Below are 18,817 nucleotides of genomic sequence, written 5' to 3' on the forward strand. Positions count from 1 at the left end.
TATAAATTGTTTGAATAAATTGGTCTGAAGATACTCTGCCATATATGAGGAGTATGTGTATTCCTCTCCCATATAAAATGCAAGCTACTAAAAGGCATAAATAATGTGTATCAACCTCCAGAATGCCTGTTTTCTGGTGTTGCCTTGTACCTGATGCTCAGGAAACATTTCACTGACTTGGATTGACTACTTGCCATCTGCTCTCTGAGCATTCACTACTGAATGAAAGGGGAGAGAAAGTGAAAGGGGGGCTGGCTGGGAAGTTAGAAAAATAAGAGGAAACAGCTGGGAACTGAGGAGTGAGAGGGACTTACATAGGTCAGCGAAACAAAGCAAAGGACAGGGTCAGACCTGGGGGCAGAGGACTAATTAACTTCTGTGAACTAGTTGAGTAGAATCTTGCTTGCTCTGTTAAAAAGACTAAAATTACATCAAAGGTAAATCTAGATTCTCTTGACTCTGACTTTGTATAGTAATAAATTATTCATCAAGTCAAAATCTATCCTGTCCTCTAGGGATTCTGTTCCTCTTCCTTCAGGTTTAGCAAAGAGTTTGCTGCCACTGCTCAGGGAACCAAGGGTGAAATGCTTCAAGTGGTATTTGTGGCTAGCTGGTAAGCTCGATGCATTATTATTCATCGCTTAAGGAGTAAATGTTGAGTACAACTGCTGTCCCTATGTAGAGCTTTCAACAACTAGCTTTCCAGATCTCTGCACCTGCCTTTATGCCTGGACCTGCTGACTGACTAGAACTTTAGGCAACTTCTAATTCAGAGACTTTGCAGGGGCAAGAAACATCCTTAAGGGAACTAATTCCATCTTCCAGAACTTTAACCAGATCTTATGTTCTGGCCTGTATTGCCATCTTTGGTGTTGTCTAAAATGGAGTGGCCTTTCTAGGGCTTAGTCTGGCCTTGTGATGTTGGACCAGTGTCTTAGGTCACCACTGCTCACTCCCCTCGCCCATAGAACATACTGTACAGGCTCCTCAACACCTGCTTTATTATTCCTTTCACTACTAGGGATGAAGGGACCCCCAGTTGAAGATCAGACTGACCCAAAGAGGCCTTTTTTTTTTTTTTTTTTTCTATCTAGGCCAATGAAAGGAAGAAGGAGTACTAACTCAGAAAGAGGGAGCCATAAAATCTGCTTGTATTAATATGCTAACTCTTTGGAGACTTCTGAGAAACAGAATTCTTCCTGAACCCTGGAATATCCCTAAATATGGTATGAAGAAGGATTGAAGAGATGTTTCTATTGAAGTTTGGGTAAAGAGTATTCACTGCCTTTATCTGTTTTAGCTCTGCCCCTGCTCTTCACAAGAATATTTGGACAGGCATTAATCAGTAGGTTTTTATGCAAATAAATACCAGTAATTTCTCTGATAATGCAGATGGATAGCACATTGCTGCTTAGTATCACTATATCCCTCTGTATTTGGGGTGAGGCTTTAGCCACTGAAATGAGCTTTACCTTTGTACCAGAAAAACTATTTATGTAAGGGTTTAATTTATGTTTATGTTTGACTACTAGTATGATGTGACTTAGCTTTGTAGTTTGTGTTAAGCCCACCAAGTTTCCATGACTTGTTAAGTATCAACTTTTTTCAAGTACAGCCATTACCCTGGACTTGGGGCATCTAAGGACAGGGAGGAACAGGTGTCTAAAGGAGAAATGTTGGTGCATGAGAGTATGTTTTCCAGTTGTATTGAATTTCTTACTTGGTGTATTTTTGACCTGTCTTGGTTTCTTTCCTTTTCGTGATCTATGCTATTTTGCCTGCCATTTATTTGTTGGCTATCCTCTGTCATCTATTCAGGAGTTATAAAGTAGAAGTTAGTACTTCTAATCAAATGGTTTGTGGATAGAGCTAGGTTTAGCATTGATTTCTGGCAGCACTGATTTTAAGAAAAGTTAAGATGATGACTGTGTTTCTGTGGGTTTGGATTTGTGTTTGGCATCTTAGGTGTGTAACCCTTAGAAACAATAGCATGTCTAACAACCTTCAACTACCAGTTGAATTAAATGCCTACTAGGAAAATGGTAGTTATGTTTCCTGTCCTTTGTTTCCTGTGACTTTGTTCCAGCTGTCAAGGAACTTAAATAAGTATTCAGAAAAAAAATTTCTTTCATTGTTTCCCCTTCTTCACCTTGCCAGTTACAACAGAAATAACTAGTGATGACACTTTACGTGGTAGAATTGAAACACAAACCCAGCTTCTGACCACATGGGCCACAGGCAATTGGCTTAAACTCTCAGTGTGGTTATGAAGTTGGGTGGAGGGGGAGCAGGGAGATAACTTCTGCTTTCCTTCCAGAGAAGTTTGGCTGGGTTTGCTTGGTTGTTGGTTTTGTTTTGTTTTTGTCGGGGCAGGTGTAAGATGTTCTTCCCTTTGGTCTGGTAAAAAGTGTGTTTCCTTTTCTCAGTTGCATTAAGGCTGGTAATGAAGGGTAACATTTCTCTCTGCCAGTGTTTTTTGGTATATCTAAATACTTGTTTTTTGGTATATCTAAATACTTTGGTTTTTACTAGGTTTATTGTCAATTCTAGCTGTTTTATAGGAAGAGTTAATCCATTAACTTGCCAATTTGAAATCTCTTAACTTTAATGAAGCTTTTGGATTTGATCTCATTTTGGTTCGTTGAACAGTCTACTTGGGAGCAGGTAATTGACATCAGAGATTTTTCTATTCCTAGGAATCTTAAGTCTATCCTAATCCTTAATGTACTCACAGGATTTTTAAGTCCTCTCCAATATATAAAAGAAATATTCTGTTGCTTTCTAATGTTTGCCAAAAGTTGTCTTTAGAAAAGCTGATCTTAAAGCTGATCTTAATAGGTATCTTCCTTTCTCATATGTCATTAGCCTTTTAGCCCTTTAACTTGAACTCTTCGAAAAAAAGGAAGGGACACGGGAGGAAAACCTTGTAGAGAAAGTGAAAGGACTAATGAACTGGTCAGAATAGTTAGAGTTTGCCATAGTTAACCAACAACCCACTCAGTAACACCAATAAAAATATTTACTTAGCATCCTGGTTATCCCAGGAAATGTTCTGGGCATTTAGAAACATTTCTCATTTAATCCACAAGTCACCCCTGTGAGATATAGGTTTTTTTGTCCTCATTTCCCAGGTGAGGAAACTGAGGCCCTGAAAGATTAAGTGACAGACTGGAGGTGAGAAAGAGGACCCTGAACAGGGTGGGAAGGGGATCTGAATTTTATTTGGGTGGGTATTTGTTTTTGCTAAAGATATCAAACACTTTAAAGTCATTATCTCTGAAGGTAAAATCATTGATATGCTCACTGAAAGTTGTTCAAAAAAGACAAATTTATTGTCTTTAAAAACATTCACAATCTTTTGCTTCCCCCACCCCACCCCAGTATGGTCTGTTCAGCTGGATTGAGGGGTGGGAGAAAGACTTGTTTGTGGTGAAGGGTATTGTCTGTCCTAAGGGTAGAAATTCCAGGTCTCAGAATGGAGTCTGACTTTATTGGTTTAATTATATTATTCAAAACAGTTGGAGCTATTTTTGAATACTTGTTCCTAACTTGTGGATATATTCCACCCAACAAATATCCTAAGGTTTAAATTTTCATCTGAATTTTAAAAAGTTGTTAATTTTTCTTCTTAAGAGAGGGTTTGGGGTCAATCAGGAATTCTGGCTTTGTCTTATTGCTAGAGAGAAAATTAGTCATTTTCTTCAATAAGAGTGATACTTCTGAATCCCAGCTCTTCAGCTATGATAATTGGACTGTTTTCCCTTGACATCTATTTCCTATTAATGGGGAAACTCCTTTCCAGAAGTGCTGTGACAAAGATTGTTGGAGAAGGGTTTCTAGGTCTTGGGGATAAGTTCAAGAAAATCTGACAATATTATCATTAGAATAGGGTCTTTGTTAAGTAATAGTTTTCACAATCCGGGAAGTTTCCTTTGAAAGGCATCAAAGTAGAAGAGGATAATCAGAGGAGGAAAACAGAGGAAACTAATTAGAGACCTTAAAGTGAATGTATTTAAGGCAGGAAAGAGGCAGAGACTTGAATTCACTGAATGAAGATAAAAGATCATGCAGTGTCCAAGGTCAGAGCAAAAAGGCTTTTTAGTTTACTTAATTCCTTAGTTTCACATCTTAGTTCCCTCTTTATCTTGTATGTATATATAAACTTAGGCTTCCTGAACCATTGTATTTCTTTCCAAAAAAGACTAATGGCCATCTATAGGAGACATGGGCCATTGTAGCTACTTAGCTGAGGAATGTATCGGAAATTGCTCATCATTTTCTATCCCCTCCTGTCTTAGGCTGACCAGTTCCCTGATGTGTTACCAGCTTCTGCTACTGATCCAAACTGCATAACTTCTCATCCCTAATTCCTCCGGGCAGTATCCAATGGGGAATCACCTCTAAAAGGAACCCGACCATCTTTTTCTAGCCCCTTCATTTTGGTGACTAGGGGAAGGAAAGAGTGGGAGGGGTTGTACATATGTAGTGGAGGGAAAGGAAACACAGACTGTCAAGCTACTATACCTCTTCAGTTTCTTTCATCAATAGAACTCTACAACCATATTGTTTTTATTGTGTATGTATTGGGGATGTTGGAGGTGGTTACCGTGTTTAGAATGTATCTGGAGAGGAATAAATGGAGGACATAAGATAAGAGACAGTTGGTTATAAAAGATGTTGAAGTCTTGAAATAATGTGACCATCTGAGCAATTTTTTTTTTTAACCAGAGTTTATAAAAATATCACTGATACAGCCTGCCCCCTCACTTCCCGCCACAGGAGACTTCTTGGACTGGAGACACTTGTTTAATAATAGCTTGTCTCTGGTATTCCCAGTAGCTACCTCTATGTGAGGAAAGGATAGAAAACGTTCAGGACATCATCATACAGTTCCAGCAGCAGTGACGCCTACATGGAAGACTTGGAACTGCAAACAGAGACTGGGGTCACCTCTTTGACATCTGACGCTGTCCAACCAGAAGTTTAATTTTTGTTTTGGGGGGTGACTGTACTAAAGGACTAAAATAATTTCTTGTCTATATTTTCTCAGTTTTTATTTTTTTGACACGAGAGGGGGTAGAATGTCACATCATAGCTGCAGTTAAGGAAAGGATGGGGAAGCTCAGCCCTTCACCCAAGAATAACCCAGTAATGACATCTCTACGCGTGGGAAGTGTGTTTCCCTAGGCACTGGAAGGATCTGAAGCAGCACCCCAGTGGGATTCCCTGCCTGAGTTGGAAGGCCAGTCAAATGCATATCACTGAGAGTGAAAAGGGTTTAGCTTGCTGGGGATGCAATACCAGAGGGAAGAGATACTCGAAGTCAAAGGGGCTTTCCCCAATTTTGAGGTGGGACTATGCCGCACATAAAGGACTGGAGAGCCAGGTGACCACAGTGGCCTGTGCCTTGCACTGAGGGTCTGACAGGGACGCGACGCCGCAGGGCACCGCGTCTGAGTCACGGGAGACGGGCCAGCCGTGCCCTGCGAGCCAGCGCTAGACCCTGGCGTCCTCCATCTTCTCTCCTGAGCTCCCCCTGCTCCAGCTGCCTGAGCCACGGACCGCAGCACCACACACCCCCGCGGGGGGGGACGCCGCGCCCCATCCCCGCCCCCGGCCCCACCCCAGCCCCCCCGCGGGGGCCCTGACCCCACCGCCGGCGGGCACTGGCTGAGCTCGGAGGCGGCGAGCCGGCCGCGGGGACGCCCAGAAGGGGTCCGGGCTACTGGGGGCGGCGGCGGCCGGGTCGGGGCTCCCCCCCCGCCCGCGCTCGCCGCCGCGGTGGTGCGTCCCGGAGGTTACCGGAAGTGGCCGCGCTCGGCGCTGCCATGTTGAGGAGCCGCCGCTGCCGCTGCCGCCGCCGCCGCCGCCGCTTTGTTGTCGCCTCCTCCGGCTGAGGAGGCTCCCCGAGCGGGGGGAGTGGGGAGGAGGGGGGTCGGCCGCCGCAGCCATGGAGGCCAACTGGACCGCGTTCCTGTTCCAGGTACTGGGGGCCCCCCCGGGGGGGCACGGGGGGGACAGGGGGGCCGGGCCCCGGGCTGGCGGGCGGGCGGGCGGGCGCTCCTCCTCCCTCCCTCCCGGCTCCGCTCTCCGGCCCGGCCTTAATCCCCCTTTGTTTTTCCGCCCGCCCGCCCCGGCGGAGCAGGGCTGCTGAGGTGAAAGGAGGCGGCCTCACGGGGTGCGGGGGAGAGAGCAGGCCTCGGGGTGAACCCCGGGCCCCCCCTGGCACACACACGCACACGCACACACCCTTCGCGCCCGCCCCGAAGGGGAAGGGAGGAGGCCGGTCGCTGTCACCACCCGCGCCCGGAGAAAGGAGGGCGCCGGCCGCGGGGTGCGCGGGCCGCCTGGCCGCGGCGCTCCGGGCCCGGACCCGCATCGGGGGTGAGGGGGTTCCCTGGCCCCACTTGGAGTCATCCCCCCGCAATCCACCTCGCGCTCGCGCTCCTGCCTTTTCATCCCTCTTTTTGTGTGTGTGTGTGTTGACTTTCTGGCACCCCCGGCCCCGCGAATAGCGGGTGTTCCTGGGTTCCCCGCCACTCCCCCTTCCCGCCGGCCCCCCGTGTTTACACGCTGGGGGGGGGCGGTTGCCGCGAGCGTGGGTCCCCTCCCCAAACTTTTTCACTGCGTTTACATTTTTTCTCTCCCAAGCTTCTGCCGAGCCCTGGCAGCTGACACCCTCGCCCTCTGTCCAGCTCTCCGCGCTCCCTTCCAGGCGGGGAATCCCCCGGCCCGCCGGGCGGGGGAGCGGCGGGGGCCGGGACTCCGAGGCCCAGCCTTCTCCCCGGGCGCTTTTCCCTCGTCCCGCCGCGAGCGCTTCCTCCGAGGGGGGAGAGGGCGCGTGGAGAGCAAACAAAGTCTGCTTACAAAGCCCCCAGATGAGTCATTCGTTGGGGTGTTGATCTTCACTTTCTGCAAGAAACTTGGAAGGGACTCTAGCCAGGACGTTGGCAACCCTTTTGACCACCCACTTTAGGTGGGTGACCCCTAATTGAAAGTCGTCTGCTGGAACTTTTTTTCCGGCTTCGTTTCTATTTGCAAACGAAGCACTTAGTGGGCAGTAGTGATGAGCTCACCGGGAAACTTCGGAACTGGAGGAGGTTAGGAAGCTCGTCACTTAAAGTGCTTTCTTCCCGCCTCTGTGAGTTATTTTTCCTTCTTTGAATAACTTAGTGAAATCCCAAACGCGTAGCTTGGGCGCTTGAGACCTTTTGGAACTAACAAGGAACGGATGCAGAATTTTCAAAAAATCCTTCCTACCACAGGACCCATCCCAGTGGAATTAATACAGGGAATTGGATAATTCAAACATTCCCTATTGTGTAGAGCTGGTTTATTGTTTTTAAGGCTATATCTTTTCAAATGTGAGTAATTTGATTTTAAGTAATTGTTGAAGTACATTTCCAGCATCTTAAAATTGAAGATAAGTTAGACTTACCCCCCTTTTACGCATTCTACTTGAGTATCGTTTTATCTGTTTTGATAATAATGTGATAAGCCAATTTAAAAGTGCTTTGGAAAAGGAATGAAAGATAACTAACTGGCATCCAGGTTGATGCCAAAGGTGGCAAATGTCTTCTCTCGAAAAAGCTTTCAAATAGTCATTTTAGAATGTGGGATTAATGGGCTTTTCACATGATGAGTGATTTACATTTACCATACTAAATCTGCTCTCTATGAATGTAATAGAGATCGAAAAAAAAAAATGAGAATGCTTTATGTGAAGGAAGAACCCATAACTTGTTCTTGGAAGTTGAAAAGCCTTTTGGGGGTACTTTTATTCCTTCCCTGGATAAAGCAAATACCAAGCTTTTATTGGTCAACTTTTTAATTAGATTTATATTATTTAATTTTTTTCAGCTATTAAAATCTTTTTTTCCACCTGATGGAGAAGTGTGAAAGCTAATATTTGATCCTGGGCTTGGCAATGTGTGCTGTGAAAATTGTTGGAAAACTTATAATGTAGAGCCGAGGACAGTTGAATGGGTAAAGAGAATATTTCAGTCTTTTCTATGGAAAGGTATGAATAGACTCATTGAGTTCCAATTCTAAGTAATTTTTCACTAGGGAAATGGAGAGTCAAATCTCTCTGTTTCTTTTCTGGACCAACCCACTGAATTTATATTGAATTTGTATTTTAAAACAACTTAATACTTGCTTGCTTTCAGATAACCTGGTGGAAAGTGAAAGCCATAGCTATTAAAATGTTTGATGAATGATTCTCCTAACAGGACGTTCAAGATATGACTCACTGATGCTAATTTGTTTCAGTACAAAATCTTCTACCCTCTGGCACTGGAGATTTCATGGTGCCATTCCTGCCACCCTGGGTGATGAAATTACAATTCTGTTTTGTTTTTTGCCGGCCCAGAAAAAGGAACAGCTCGGTAGGGATTATAAAGCCTTGTAGTTGAAAGAGGTGGGAGATAAAACTTTGGTTTGATGACGCTAGTCAAATGAAAGTCTTCCCAGAAGTTGTTGTTTTTTAATCACTTAATCACAGGCTGGCTGTGGTTGTTATTTTATTCTGTCTCTCCCCCAGAGAACAAGTTGAGGAAACCCAGTTCCCCTCTTAGAAGGCTTCATGTAGAAGTGTGGGGATCCTAAGAATTCTTAGAGATTCCTGTAGTGGTCCAGGCATTCTACAGCATTTGCACCCAAGAAGCAGGGACCTGGTGTGACCCTCGTGTGAGAGTGAGCTTCAGCAGTGCTGTAAAAATACTTTATGTTGCCACAGACATCTCAATTGGTAAAATGGCAGTAAGTGCTTTTAGTACTCCATCGAACTAATGGTTGTTTAGAATTGAAAAATGCCTCTAAATGATATAAGTCTGAACTTTGTCCAGAAGATTTGCATTCCCTATTACCTGATCTGTTAGCCTTTGAAATTGTATTATCTTGAGCTATCTTCAGCTATTAACCATTTGTATACTGTATGGAAACTTACCTACAGCCATGTTGAAAAAGGGAGGAGATTAATTTGAATCTGTGAAGTTTCTATTAATATTACATGGGTAGGCACATGGACGGGAGCTCCATAAATTGATTCAGAGGTGGGCTGTAATTCAGTATGAACTCTAAGTCCACAGGATGCTCATAAGTAAGCGCATAACTTCTGAGTACTTGGAGGACTCAAAAGGGAGAGTCAGTGAAAATAATTAAATTGAATTCTGGACATCTCACCTTTTAATGATTGGGGGAGACTGGATCCAGGCTCAGCTCTTGTGCTGCTATCAAGTAAACACAGAACAATGTATTATAAATATTTTTATTTGTCAGGGGAGGAGCTCTGTGTGACTGTGTGTTTCCTTAGTTTTTTTGTTTTCCTCAATTAACTATAGGACTTGTGATTATAGTGTCTTAGGTAATGGAATGGACACCTTCTAAGACATTGTATGCTTAACATATTTGGAGCTCTTACCTTTGGATGCATGTGTATCCTTTTAGGATTACGAAACTCAAGCCTAGGGGCTTGGGTGCTATCAAGAGTTTCCATAATAAAACATATTAGGAAGAACTATTTCAGGAATTTTTCCCATCATTTCCTAAATATTTATCACTATGGAGGTATGGAGAATTTTGAAAGATTCAAAACGAAGAGAGTAACTACACATAAATACCAAGAAACTGATCTGGGATGAAGTTTTAGTTACAGTGCAGCTAAAGAAAATTCCAGGGTCCAGCCCCCATTTTGGACTGGAGAAGCACATTATAACAGCATGTCTAATATTTTAACGAAACCTACGACTGCTGGAAGAAGATGAAAATGAAAGGAATTTTAATTATTTATAGTTTGTTTTTTCTTAGTAGTCTGTCTCTTAGCGCTTGGAGTTTGAACTACTAGTGTTGCTAAAGAATGCAGATGTCTAGTGTAAGATTTAATGAACTGAGAAACAACTGACAGGTGTTTTGCCTTGGGCTACCTTCACAGATGCCTTCCAGGTTGATTAATAGCAGGTTTCATTTCAACCAAATCTTTCAGTGAAGCTAAATGAAAACTTTAAAAGTAAACTTAACAATTAGCATATGTATTCTAGAGAACTCGATTCCTTTTATCACTTAGCAACCCTCTCCTTCCTCAGTCACTAAGAGTTTTCTGATGGAAAGGAAGACATAATGCCTTTTCCTAGATAGTAGTCAAGTAGATAGTTCCATGTATATAGGTGTGTAAACGTGTGGCTTGTACATTACTACAGTAAGGTGCTGTTAAATACTTAAGTCTGGAGTGTAATTTTTTTTGACAAGTTATTTAAACTTGGTTTCAGCACTGACAGACTAATGCAAAGTGATTTCTTCACTTGGTATGTCCTTACACTAATCTTTATGAACTAGGTGTAGTTTAGTCAGCTGTTTGAAAGCAAGAACATCATGAGCAACTTAGTTGCAGAAGTTTTCTGTCTGCACAGTGATTTTAAATGCTTTATATTGGGAACTCAGATTAACTAGGTAGTTTCTGGATCTCTGCTGTTGAGAGTAGTTTACAGGCTCTTCGACTTATTTTTCTGGTCTTCGTTGTCTGGAGCATGTTGAATTTTGAAGGTCATTGTGAGAGGCTGAGTTTCTGAAGTGTAAATGTTTGGTTTTAGGCCCATGAAGCCTCCCATCACCAACAGCAGGCAGCACAGAACAGCTTGCTGCCCCTCCTGAGCTCTGCTGTGGAGCCCCCTGATCAGAAACCATTGCTTCCAATACCAATAACTCAGAAACCTCAGGCTGCGCCAGAAACATTAAAGGATGCCATTGGGATTAAAAAAGAAAAACCCAAAACTTCATTTGTGTGCACTTACTGCAGTAAAGCTTTCAGGGACAGCTATCACCTGAGGCGCCACGAGTCCTGCCACACAGGGATCAAGTTGGTGTCCCGGCCAAAGAAAACCCCCACCACGGTGGTTCCCCTTATCTCCACCATCGCTGGGGACAGCAGCCGAACTTCGTTGGTCTCAACCATTGCAGGCATCTTGTCAACAGTCACTACATCTTCCTCGGGCACCAACCCCAGCAGCAGTGCCAGTACCACAGCTATGCCCGTGACCCAGTCTGTCAAGAAACCCAGTAAGCCTGTCAAGAAGAACCATGCTTGTGAGATGTGTGGGAAGGCCTTCCGAGATGTGTATCATCTCAACCGGCACAAGCTCTCCCATTCGGACGAAAAGCCCTTTGAGTGTCCTATTTGTAATCAGCGCTTCAAGAGGAAGGACCGGATGACTTACCATGTGAGGTCTCATGAAGGAGGCATCACCAAACCTTATACTTGCAGTGTTTGTGGGAAAGGCTTCTCGAGGTACTGCATTTTGCTTTGGCTTTTTTATTTTCATTATGGTATCAGTGAACTTACAGTTTTGTCTCTGTGTGATCTAGAAGGTTTGTGAAATAGATGTGGACAGGCCTGTTATTAGAGGAGATTAGTGCTAGATAAAGTAGCACACATCCAAATCTAATTCCAGTTTGGTGGTGTTGACAAATGGTGACATAGCGATTAACTTATTTCACTTAAGAAGTACCTTGGTGATCTCAGGCCTTCATTTGGCACATCCATACTTAACGCTGCAAAACCACGGGCTTCCAGTTCAGTTAGGTGACCTGCTCTGAGGTTCACTGTCTGTGCAAATCAAAGAAATTTATTTTCAGGAAGTTGAAATGATTTTGTATATTCTTAACCTTTAAGAGTATTTTTCCATATTTCTGTGGTTACTAACATTTTACTAATTTTCATTTTTAAAGGCTTTTAAAGTTCATACAGTAGTAGCTGTTTCTGGCAAGTGTTAGGACTAAAAGTCTGGGTATTTTGTAATTGTAAAGAATCAAGACCTAATGTGATTTGATGTTGACTAGGAGAGAAAATTAACAGGTCAAGGACTAATACTTTTATTTATGGTAAGAAAGGTAAGGAGGCTTGCACTGGGAGGATGGGAGTATGTGATTTTGCTAACTTTAAAATGCACCCCCAAGTCTGCCATGCATGTAAACATCACAGTAAATAGCATTTCTCTATGTCTGTTCCATTACATCTTCTGTTAAAACTCTTTTCACAGGCCTGACCACTTAAGCTGTCACGTAAAACATGTCCATTCAACAGAAAGACCCTTCAAATGCCAAGTAAGAGTTAAAATGACTTAATGCACATTATTCAGGTCTTAGCCAGTCATATCGCACCATTTTTGAATAGTTTTAAAATCACTAACTTGAATAAATGTGGTCCATTGAATTCTAGTTTTATAAAATATAAATTGCATCTTTCTGTGAGGCAAGATTATTTAAAAGTGTAAATGTCTTACTTTTGTGAAGCTGCTTTTCCTTTTCCTTGGACAGTAGCATTGTTATAAGAAAAAAAATTACAGTCTTACAAAGTTGTAGTGTATTTGAAATGAATAAATAAAGTGCTCTAAGTTAATTTGGGGGTTCATAGTTGAGGTGGTTTAAATTATTCTAGAACAAAATAAGAATTTTCTTCCAAGTGTTGTCACTTACTGGATTTTTATCTGCTATATTGCCAAATTAGAGTATTTACTAATTGGAAATCTATTCATGTTACTGATTTTTTTGGACATAAGTTGTGATAATGAAAAGGTTAAAAATCTTGCTAACTTAAACAGCTACTTTAGGCATCAGTAATTCTAGTTTGTTGCTGGAACTCTTTTTGTTCTCCTTTCAGTTAAATTTGTTAATGACTAATTTTATTAAGTAAATGATTTGAATTCTAAGAAAAATCAAGTTGAAGGGAGGAAACTAGTGTTATTTGAGTGCAAGGCCTTGAGCCAGACTTGTATCCATCAGTAATTTTGTGAGGTAGGTATTATTCTCATTTTACAGATGAAGAAACATTCAGAGATTAACTTGCTTATGGTTAAATGATTTAATGAGTTGGGGGCTGAATTTAAATCCAGGTTTAACTGTCTCTAAACTATCTTTTCAGAACTCTATTTTGATTTTTTTTTCTTCCCCCAAAATGCAAGGGTCTACAGTTCACCTAGTGTTTTTTTATATTATGATTCTAAATAACACATGCAATTAAAATTCTGTGTACTCTGTCTTCTTGATGACACGGGTAGGGTAATGGCTAGAATATAACGTACTTTAAAATGAGTAGAACAGGATAGTCTATATTTAAAAAAAGTTTTCCTCCCTCATGCAGACGTGCACTGCTGCCTTTGCCACCAAAGACAGACTGCGGACACACATGGTGCGCCACGAAGGCAAGGTATCATGTAACATCTGTGGGAAGCTCCTGAGTGCAGCATACATCACCAGCCACTTAAAGACACATGGGCAGAGCCAAAGTATCAACTGTAATACATGTAAACAAGGCATCAGTAAAAGTAGGTGATGCTTCAAACTATTTCTTTTGCATTTCAGGTTGATGAAACCTAGATGTTGTTGTCATGCATTGAAGGTATTTTTCTCTGCTCTCAGGACTATGTTAATGTTCATCTTACATGTCTCCTGTTACTGAAGTGTGCAGACATGCATCTATGGAGAGCATATATTAGCGTTTAAAATAAACTTGAGATACACGTACGCAACATTGATAAGCTCTTTACTGATTTTGCTTTAAATTCTGTAAGAAGAGCAGAATTTCCCTGCAGCTATTTTTAAATATGTCCCTTCTTTGTTAGTTTTGATAAAAAATTTCTAGTAACAGAAACCACACTAGGAATTCCTATTTTATGCCAAGCAAATTTAATTTTTTAACTTAATGTTAGGAAGATTCTCAAGTATCAGTGTTTTCTAATTCCTGATAGTATGAATAACATGTCCTTAATAGCCTTAAAGGCGAAAGCAGTGTTAATGTTTACTTTTCAAACACAAATCCTTAAATTTAGAGTTCAATTAGTATTTTCTAGGGACTTGTGAATAAAATTAAATACTTGCATTTACTCAGACTTTTTTCTTTAAGGTTGCCCTATCCACTAGAAGAAAGTGTTTTCCTAGTTCTGTATTTAATTAAATATGTGTTTTATGCACAGGGAATATAAAATTCTCAAAAAATAGGTGGCCAGAAGAGACTGAGAAAGAACGCTTAATGTGGTTTTAATCTGTTCTTGTTTCTATAATGTTATTAATGGAGAATTATTTTCTTTTTTATTGGCTTTCTCTACTTTCTAGAGTTTTATTTATTTATTTTTTATAGAGGCATGTTTTATTTTTATTTGTTTGTTTGTTTTGTTTTTGTTTATACATGCACTGGGTACAGTCAGAAACGCAGGAGGGTGAGAGAACTCACCAGAGCCAGAGCAGGGAGCAGAGCAGGCAGAAGGACCGAAGTACACTGCTGAGGGGAGCAGTGGGCGGCAGGAGAGGTCTGCGCACCATGTGGGACCCTCCTCCGGTGGCCGGGGAGCAGCCGGGGATCGAACCGGCGCCGCAGAGGCCGCGGGCAGCTTCGCAACCCAGCGTTCAACCGCTGCGCCACTGGGGAGGCCCTTTCTAGAGTTTTTAAATTAATTTCTCTATTTTAACCAACATAGACACAAGCAGTAAAAACGGTATACTATAGTAAAAGCAATCAGGTTGATGATAAAAGATCATTGAGGCAAGAGGAGTCAGAGTATCTGAGGTTTGGATTTTGAAAAAATGGCCACATTTTTCCAAGGTAAATACAGTTTTTATGGTTTGCCTTTGGAGTAGCATGCATGAGTGAAGAGACCAGCAACCAGAAGCAGCAGCAGCAGCAGCAACAGCAGCAGCCGCAACAGCAGCAGCATGTGACAAGCTGGCCAGGGAAGCAGGTAGAGACATTGAGACTGTGGGAAGAAGCTGTCAAAGCAAGAAAGAAAGGTAAGATGAGGCTTCCAGTACTCAAAGTACAGTTAGAGAAATGTTTTCGTTTCATGTACCAAGTGACCAAATCAAGAAGGGTGTCTTGCTTTATGGAAACACTGTGTGCTGGGAAATGGCTAGTAAAGTTATTGGCGACTCAAACCTTCCAAGCTTTCAGGTAAGTTTTTTAAATGAGGAAATGAAATTCTCAGTACTGCTTATCATGTTCTTTGGGTTTCTTTCCTTTTTTTTTTTTTTTTTTTTCCCCTCCTTAAACAAATTTGTAGCCAGGTTTGGTCCTCTACTATTTTTGCTCAGATTTCCATTTTTATTTTGTCCTCCATGCATTAAGAGTCCTTTCTTTTTTCCCCCAAAAATACTCCCATTTCTAAAAATGGATGAAATATCCTTATGTGTACGTTAGTTCATTTTCTTACAACTGTGCTGTTTTCTGCCCTGTAGTGTTCTTTCTGCATTGTATTATTTATTACATGCTTCAGACTGCATAATTCCTCATTTAACATTGTCAGTAGCTTCTTAGAAATAAGCATTTACTGAAAGCAGGTCCTGGAATGTCTTATTCAGTGTTGAACTGGATTGTTTTTTTTTCCTTCATCAAAATTATGAAAAAGTTTCTGAGGATCTGCTGAATTGTACTGATGTCATTTCTCTTGATCTCACCCCAAATCTCATATAGTCTGTCACTGGAGATGGAATTAGCTTAACAAGTATGTACTTCAGTTGCTAGAGACATTACTATAATTTTCAGTAAAATTAAGAATGCTTTTGTTTTCTCTCCTGTAAATTTTACAAAGAACCAATTAGAGCATCAGTTTTCAACACAACTTTTCAGCTTACTAGTTATAGCTTTGACTTCTGAACTGTTTATTGTACAGCCATTTAAAATAAATCATTTTGTCAGTATACAATCAGCCATAGGGTAGATTCCTAAATTTCTTCTTTTCTCTCCTGCCCGTGCCACTCCTTTTTTTTTTTTTTTTTTTTTAATTCATTAGGAATTTTCTGTGAATAGGCACCTCTGTAATTCCTTTTCTCTGTAGTTTCTTCCATCCTTTGGAAGAGACCTGTTATACAGTGTAGATACCTATTCCCTTCTCAACCTCCTGTAAACTTTATAAAGATAAAAGAAATAGCATCCTTTTTCATACATCATCTATCAGTGGAGGAAAAGAAGTCGGCAGTCCAGATAGACTTTCCACTCTTCCTCAGGTGCTTATGCTTGTTCCTAACTTCAAATGAAGGTTTGCCGTTATCTTGATAAAATGTTTTTTGGTATGAGAAAGGGTGGAGAAAGGGGATAGGGGTGGAAAATTGTACATATGTCTGTTTATGTCTGTTTGCTGTGATAACTGCATAGTGGGTTGTAAGCATATAGATTATGAAGAGAGTTTTACTTTAAAGGAGAAGTTTTTAAATTACAATAAAAGGACTGTTAGATTTAAAAAGAAAATGTAGGAGGGGGAGGTAGGGAGATGGTGCATGGAAAGTGAAAACAGGATGAGCATATCCTGAGCAATGTTAAGTGAAGTTGCTAACCTCAAAAGTGAATTGGTTTTCTCTTCCATTCTCTTTCTTTCTGCACTGTTCTATTTGGTATTGTATTTCAGTTTGCTTGCACAGTAAGACTCAATTGTTTAACTCATCTTCTGATCTCCATAAAACAAAATGCTATTGTATTACCATTTGTATCATGAATCTCTCTGGATATGAACACTGATGTTTGAAACTTCTGTGTTCATCTTAGTAAATGTCACATTTTGGGGGAGAGGACCCTGCTGACCTGGAAAACTAAACTTGAATTAGCATTGTCTCATTTAAATATTGGGCCTAAGTAAGGTTGTATAAGTTCCCACACCTGGATGACAGGGAGATCATTATTGAGGGAACTTTTTATGAGCTCAGGTTTCCCAGGTTCCATCTAAATCTCACTATTGAATTTCCTAGGAAACCATTTTTTTCCTAAATGCTCCCTAGACAGATGATTTTGATCCTCAGCCAGGTTTGGGAATCCCTGATAGGGAGTATGGAGTAAGCCCAACTTACATTATATTGATTAAGGAAGAACTGCTTATTGACTCAGGGGTCCACCTAAGCTGATATGACCCATGTATGGAAGGCCTGCAGCCCTCTGTCTTTAGTCTCAAATTCATTTCTCCATTTTGACAGCCAAGTCACAGTCAGTCCACACATCCATCTTATTGCTATTTTCTGACACACCCATAAGTAGTGCTGAATTTTGTTGAGGGGCAGGCCTAGGGACCACACTTCCCCAGGTCGCAGGTTGTTGCCAGGTCTCCTTGCCTGGGTATGTCATCCTTGATGTGGTCTGTCATAAAGTATAGTACTAGTCATGAAGTATGTGACTGTTAGCATTAGAAATAGAAGGGGAATGGGAATGGGAAGGAAAATAAAAACCTACTGAGGCCTAGTTTTTCTTTCTTAACGTAGCAAAAAGAAACATAACCAGAACCTACAGGATTATTTAGCTAGAACAGTTGTTCTAACACTGAAGTAAAAGTTAAAAGTTCTTGTTTAGCTATCCTTACTTACGAATTTTTAAAACCTTAACAGAATGTGGCTTCACTTCCGAGACTTTAGAGTATATAGGATTCAAGATCTTCCTCCCTCTCCTTCCCTCTCTCCTGGCTTCCCCCTTCCTCCCTCTTTCTTTCCCTTTCTCACTCCCCACTTCTCCTTCTCCCTCCCTCTCTGCTAGTTACACTGTGACTTAAGAGAAGATTTTTCTGATATCTGTTATTGTATAACCATCAGTCTAGCTCTTTGTAAACAAGTTCTTTTCACCTGGCCTACCCATGGTTGGCTCTTCCCAGGAAAGTCTTTAGAACCCAGAAGGAACTGCATGAAATGATAGAATACTTAGCCCTGCTTGATATCTCTGCCCCCCAGAGTGCCTTGCAGAAATTAATTGATCTTCCCAGCATCACTGTGAGGCAGGTAAGTAAATCTAAACCTGAAACCAAAAATACCAAGGCTAACCGAGTTGTCTAAGTCCTTGCAAGGAGGTTTAGCATCAGAAAAGAGATGTGTATCCCCAGCCTTATATTCAGAAGGATCCTCCTTTCCTTTTGATCACTTAGTAGGAAACTAGTTTAATTCTTAAATGTTTGTCTTTTTTAATTAAAAGAAATCGGTTCAGAAATTATGAATTTTGTTCACTGTTTTGAGAGTCTAAAGGTCCTTTTGTCTTCTTATTTTAGAAGCTGCTAACCTGTGCCAAACTTCCACGGCTGCTACGACACCTGTGACTCTCACTACTCCATTCAATATAACATCCTCTGTGTCATCTGGGACTATGTCAAACCCAGTCACAGTGGCAGCTGCAATGAGCATGAGAAGCCCAGTAAATGTTTCAAGTGCAGTTAACATAACCAGCCCAATGAACATAGGGCATCCAGTAACTATAACCAGTCCGTTATCCATGACCTCCCCTTTAACACTCACGACCCCGGTCAACCTCCCCACTCCGGTCACCGCTCCAGTGAATATAGCTCACCCTGTCACCATCACGTCTCCAATGAACTTGCCCACACCTATGACGTTAGCTGCCCCTCTCAATATAGCAATGAGGCCTGTAGAGAGCATGCCTTTCTTACCCCAAGCTCTGCCTACATCACCACCTTGGTAAACAGTGTTATAAAATCAAAATATGGGTTAAAGTAAATATTTACCAGCAACTTACTTTTAGTTTATTAAAGCAAAAAGTAAACCATGACATTGGGAGATTTTATTACATTAGTTAATAATAGTGTAGTAGCATTTTCTCCAATTTGGCTGGGATTGTTCAAAGTAGGGGGTGTAAGTAACTTATCACTGGACCACTTTAGTTTAATCAGAAATTCCTTTTAGCTGACAGCATTGCTTAAACAGGATAGTTGTTGGCAAGATATGAAATGCCAGAATTAAAACCAATCATACAAAAAGCAAAACCCATTTATTTAAAATTAAAAAACAGCATTACTATTTCTAATTCCATTAAATCATTTTATTCTAAACACTAGCAGAACTCTTCTCCCTATAC

General features: G+C 41.4%; 1 protein-coding gene across 3 annotated transcripts; it reads left to right on the plus strand.

The window, feature by feature from the left end:
* Nucleotides 1-5,950: 5,950 nt before the first annotated feature.
* Nucleotides 5,951-18,424, plus strand: VEZF1 (vascular endothelial zinc finger 1; the record flags this gene model as incomplete). 3 transcript variants are annotated; one of them, XM_084236464.1, is made up of 6 exons in its annotated part: nucleotides 5,951-5,983; nucleotides 10,587-11,281; nucleotides 12,033-12,096; nucleotides 13,115-13,316; nucleotides 14,626-14,830; nucleotides 17,974-18,424. In XM_084236464.1, the coding sequence occupies 6 exons, from the start codon at nucleotides 5,951-5,953 to the stop codon at nucleotides 18,422-18,424; spliced, it is 1,650 nt and encodes a 549-aa protein (XP_084092590.1). The 3 variants fall into 3 exon arrangements, with proteins under 3 accessions (XP_084092590.1, XP_084092591.1, XP_084092592.1); XM_084236465.1 differs by having other exon boundaries at nucleotides 14,626-14,775; nucleotides 17,997-18,424; XM_084236466.1 differs by having other exon boundaries at nucleotides 13,133-13,316; nucleotides 14,626-14,775; nucleotides 17,997-18,424.
* Nucleotides 18,425-18,817: the final 393 nt, after the last annotated feature.

The sequence above is a fragment of the Talpa europaea genome, assembly GCF_964194135.1.
Source record: "Talpa europaea genome assembly, chromosome: 7".
Lineage (NCBI taxonomy): Eukaryota > Metazoa > Chordata > Mammalia > Eulipotyphla > Talpidae > Talpa > Talpa europaea.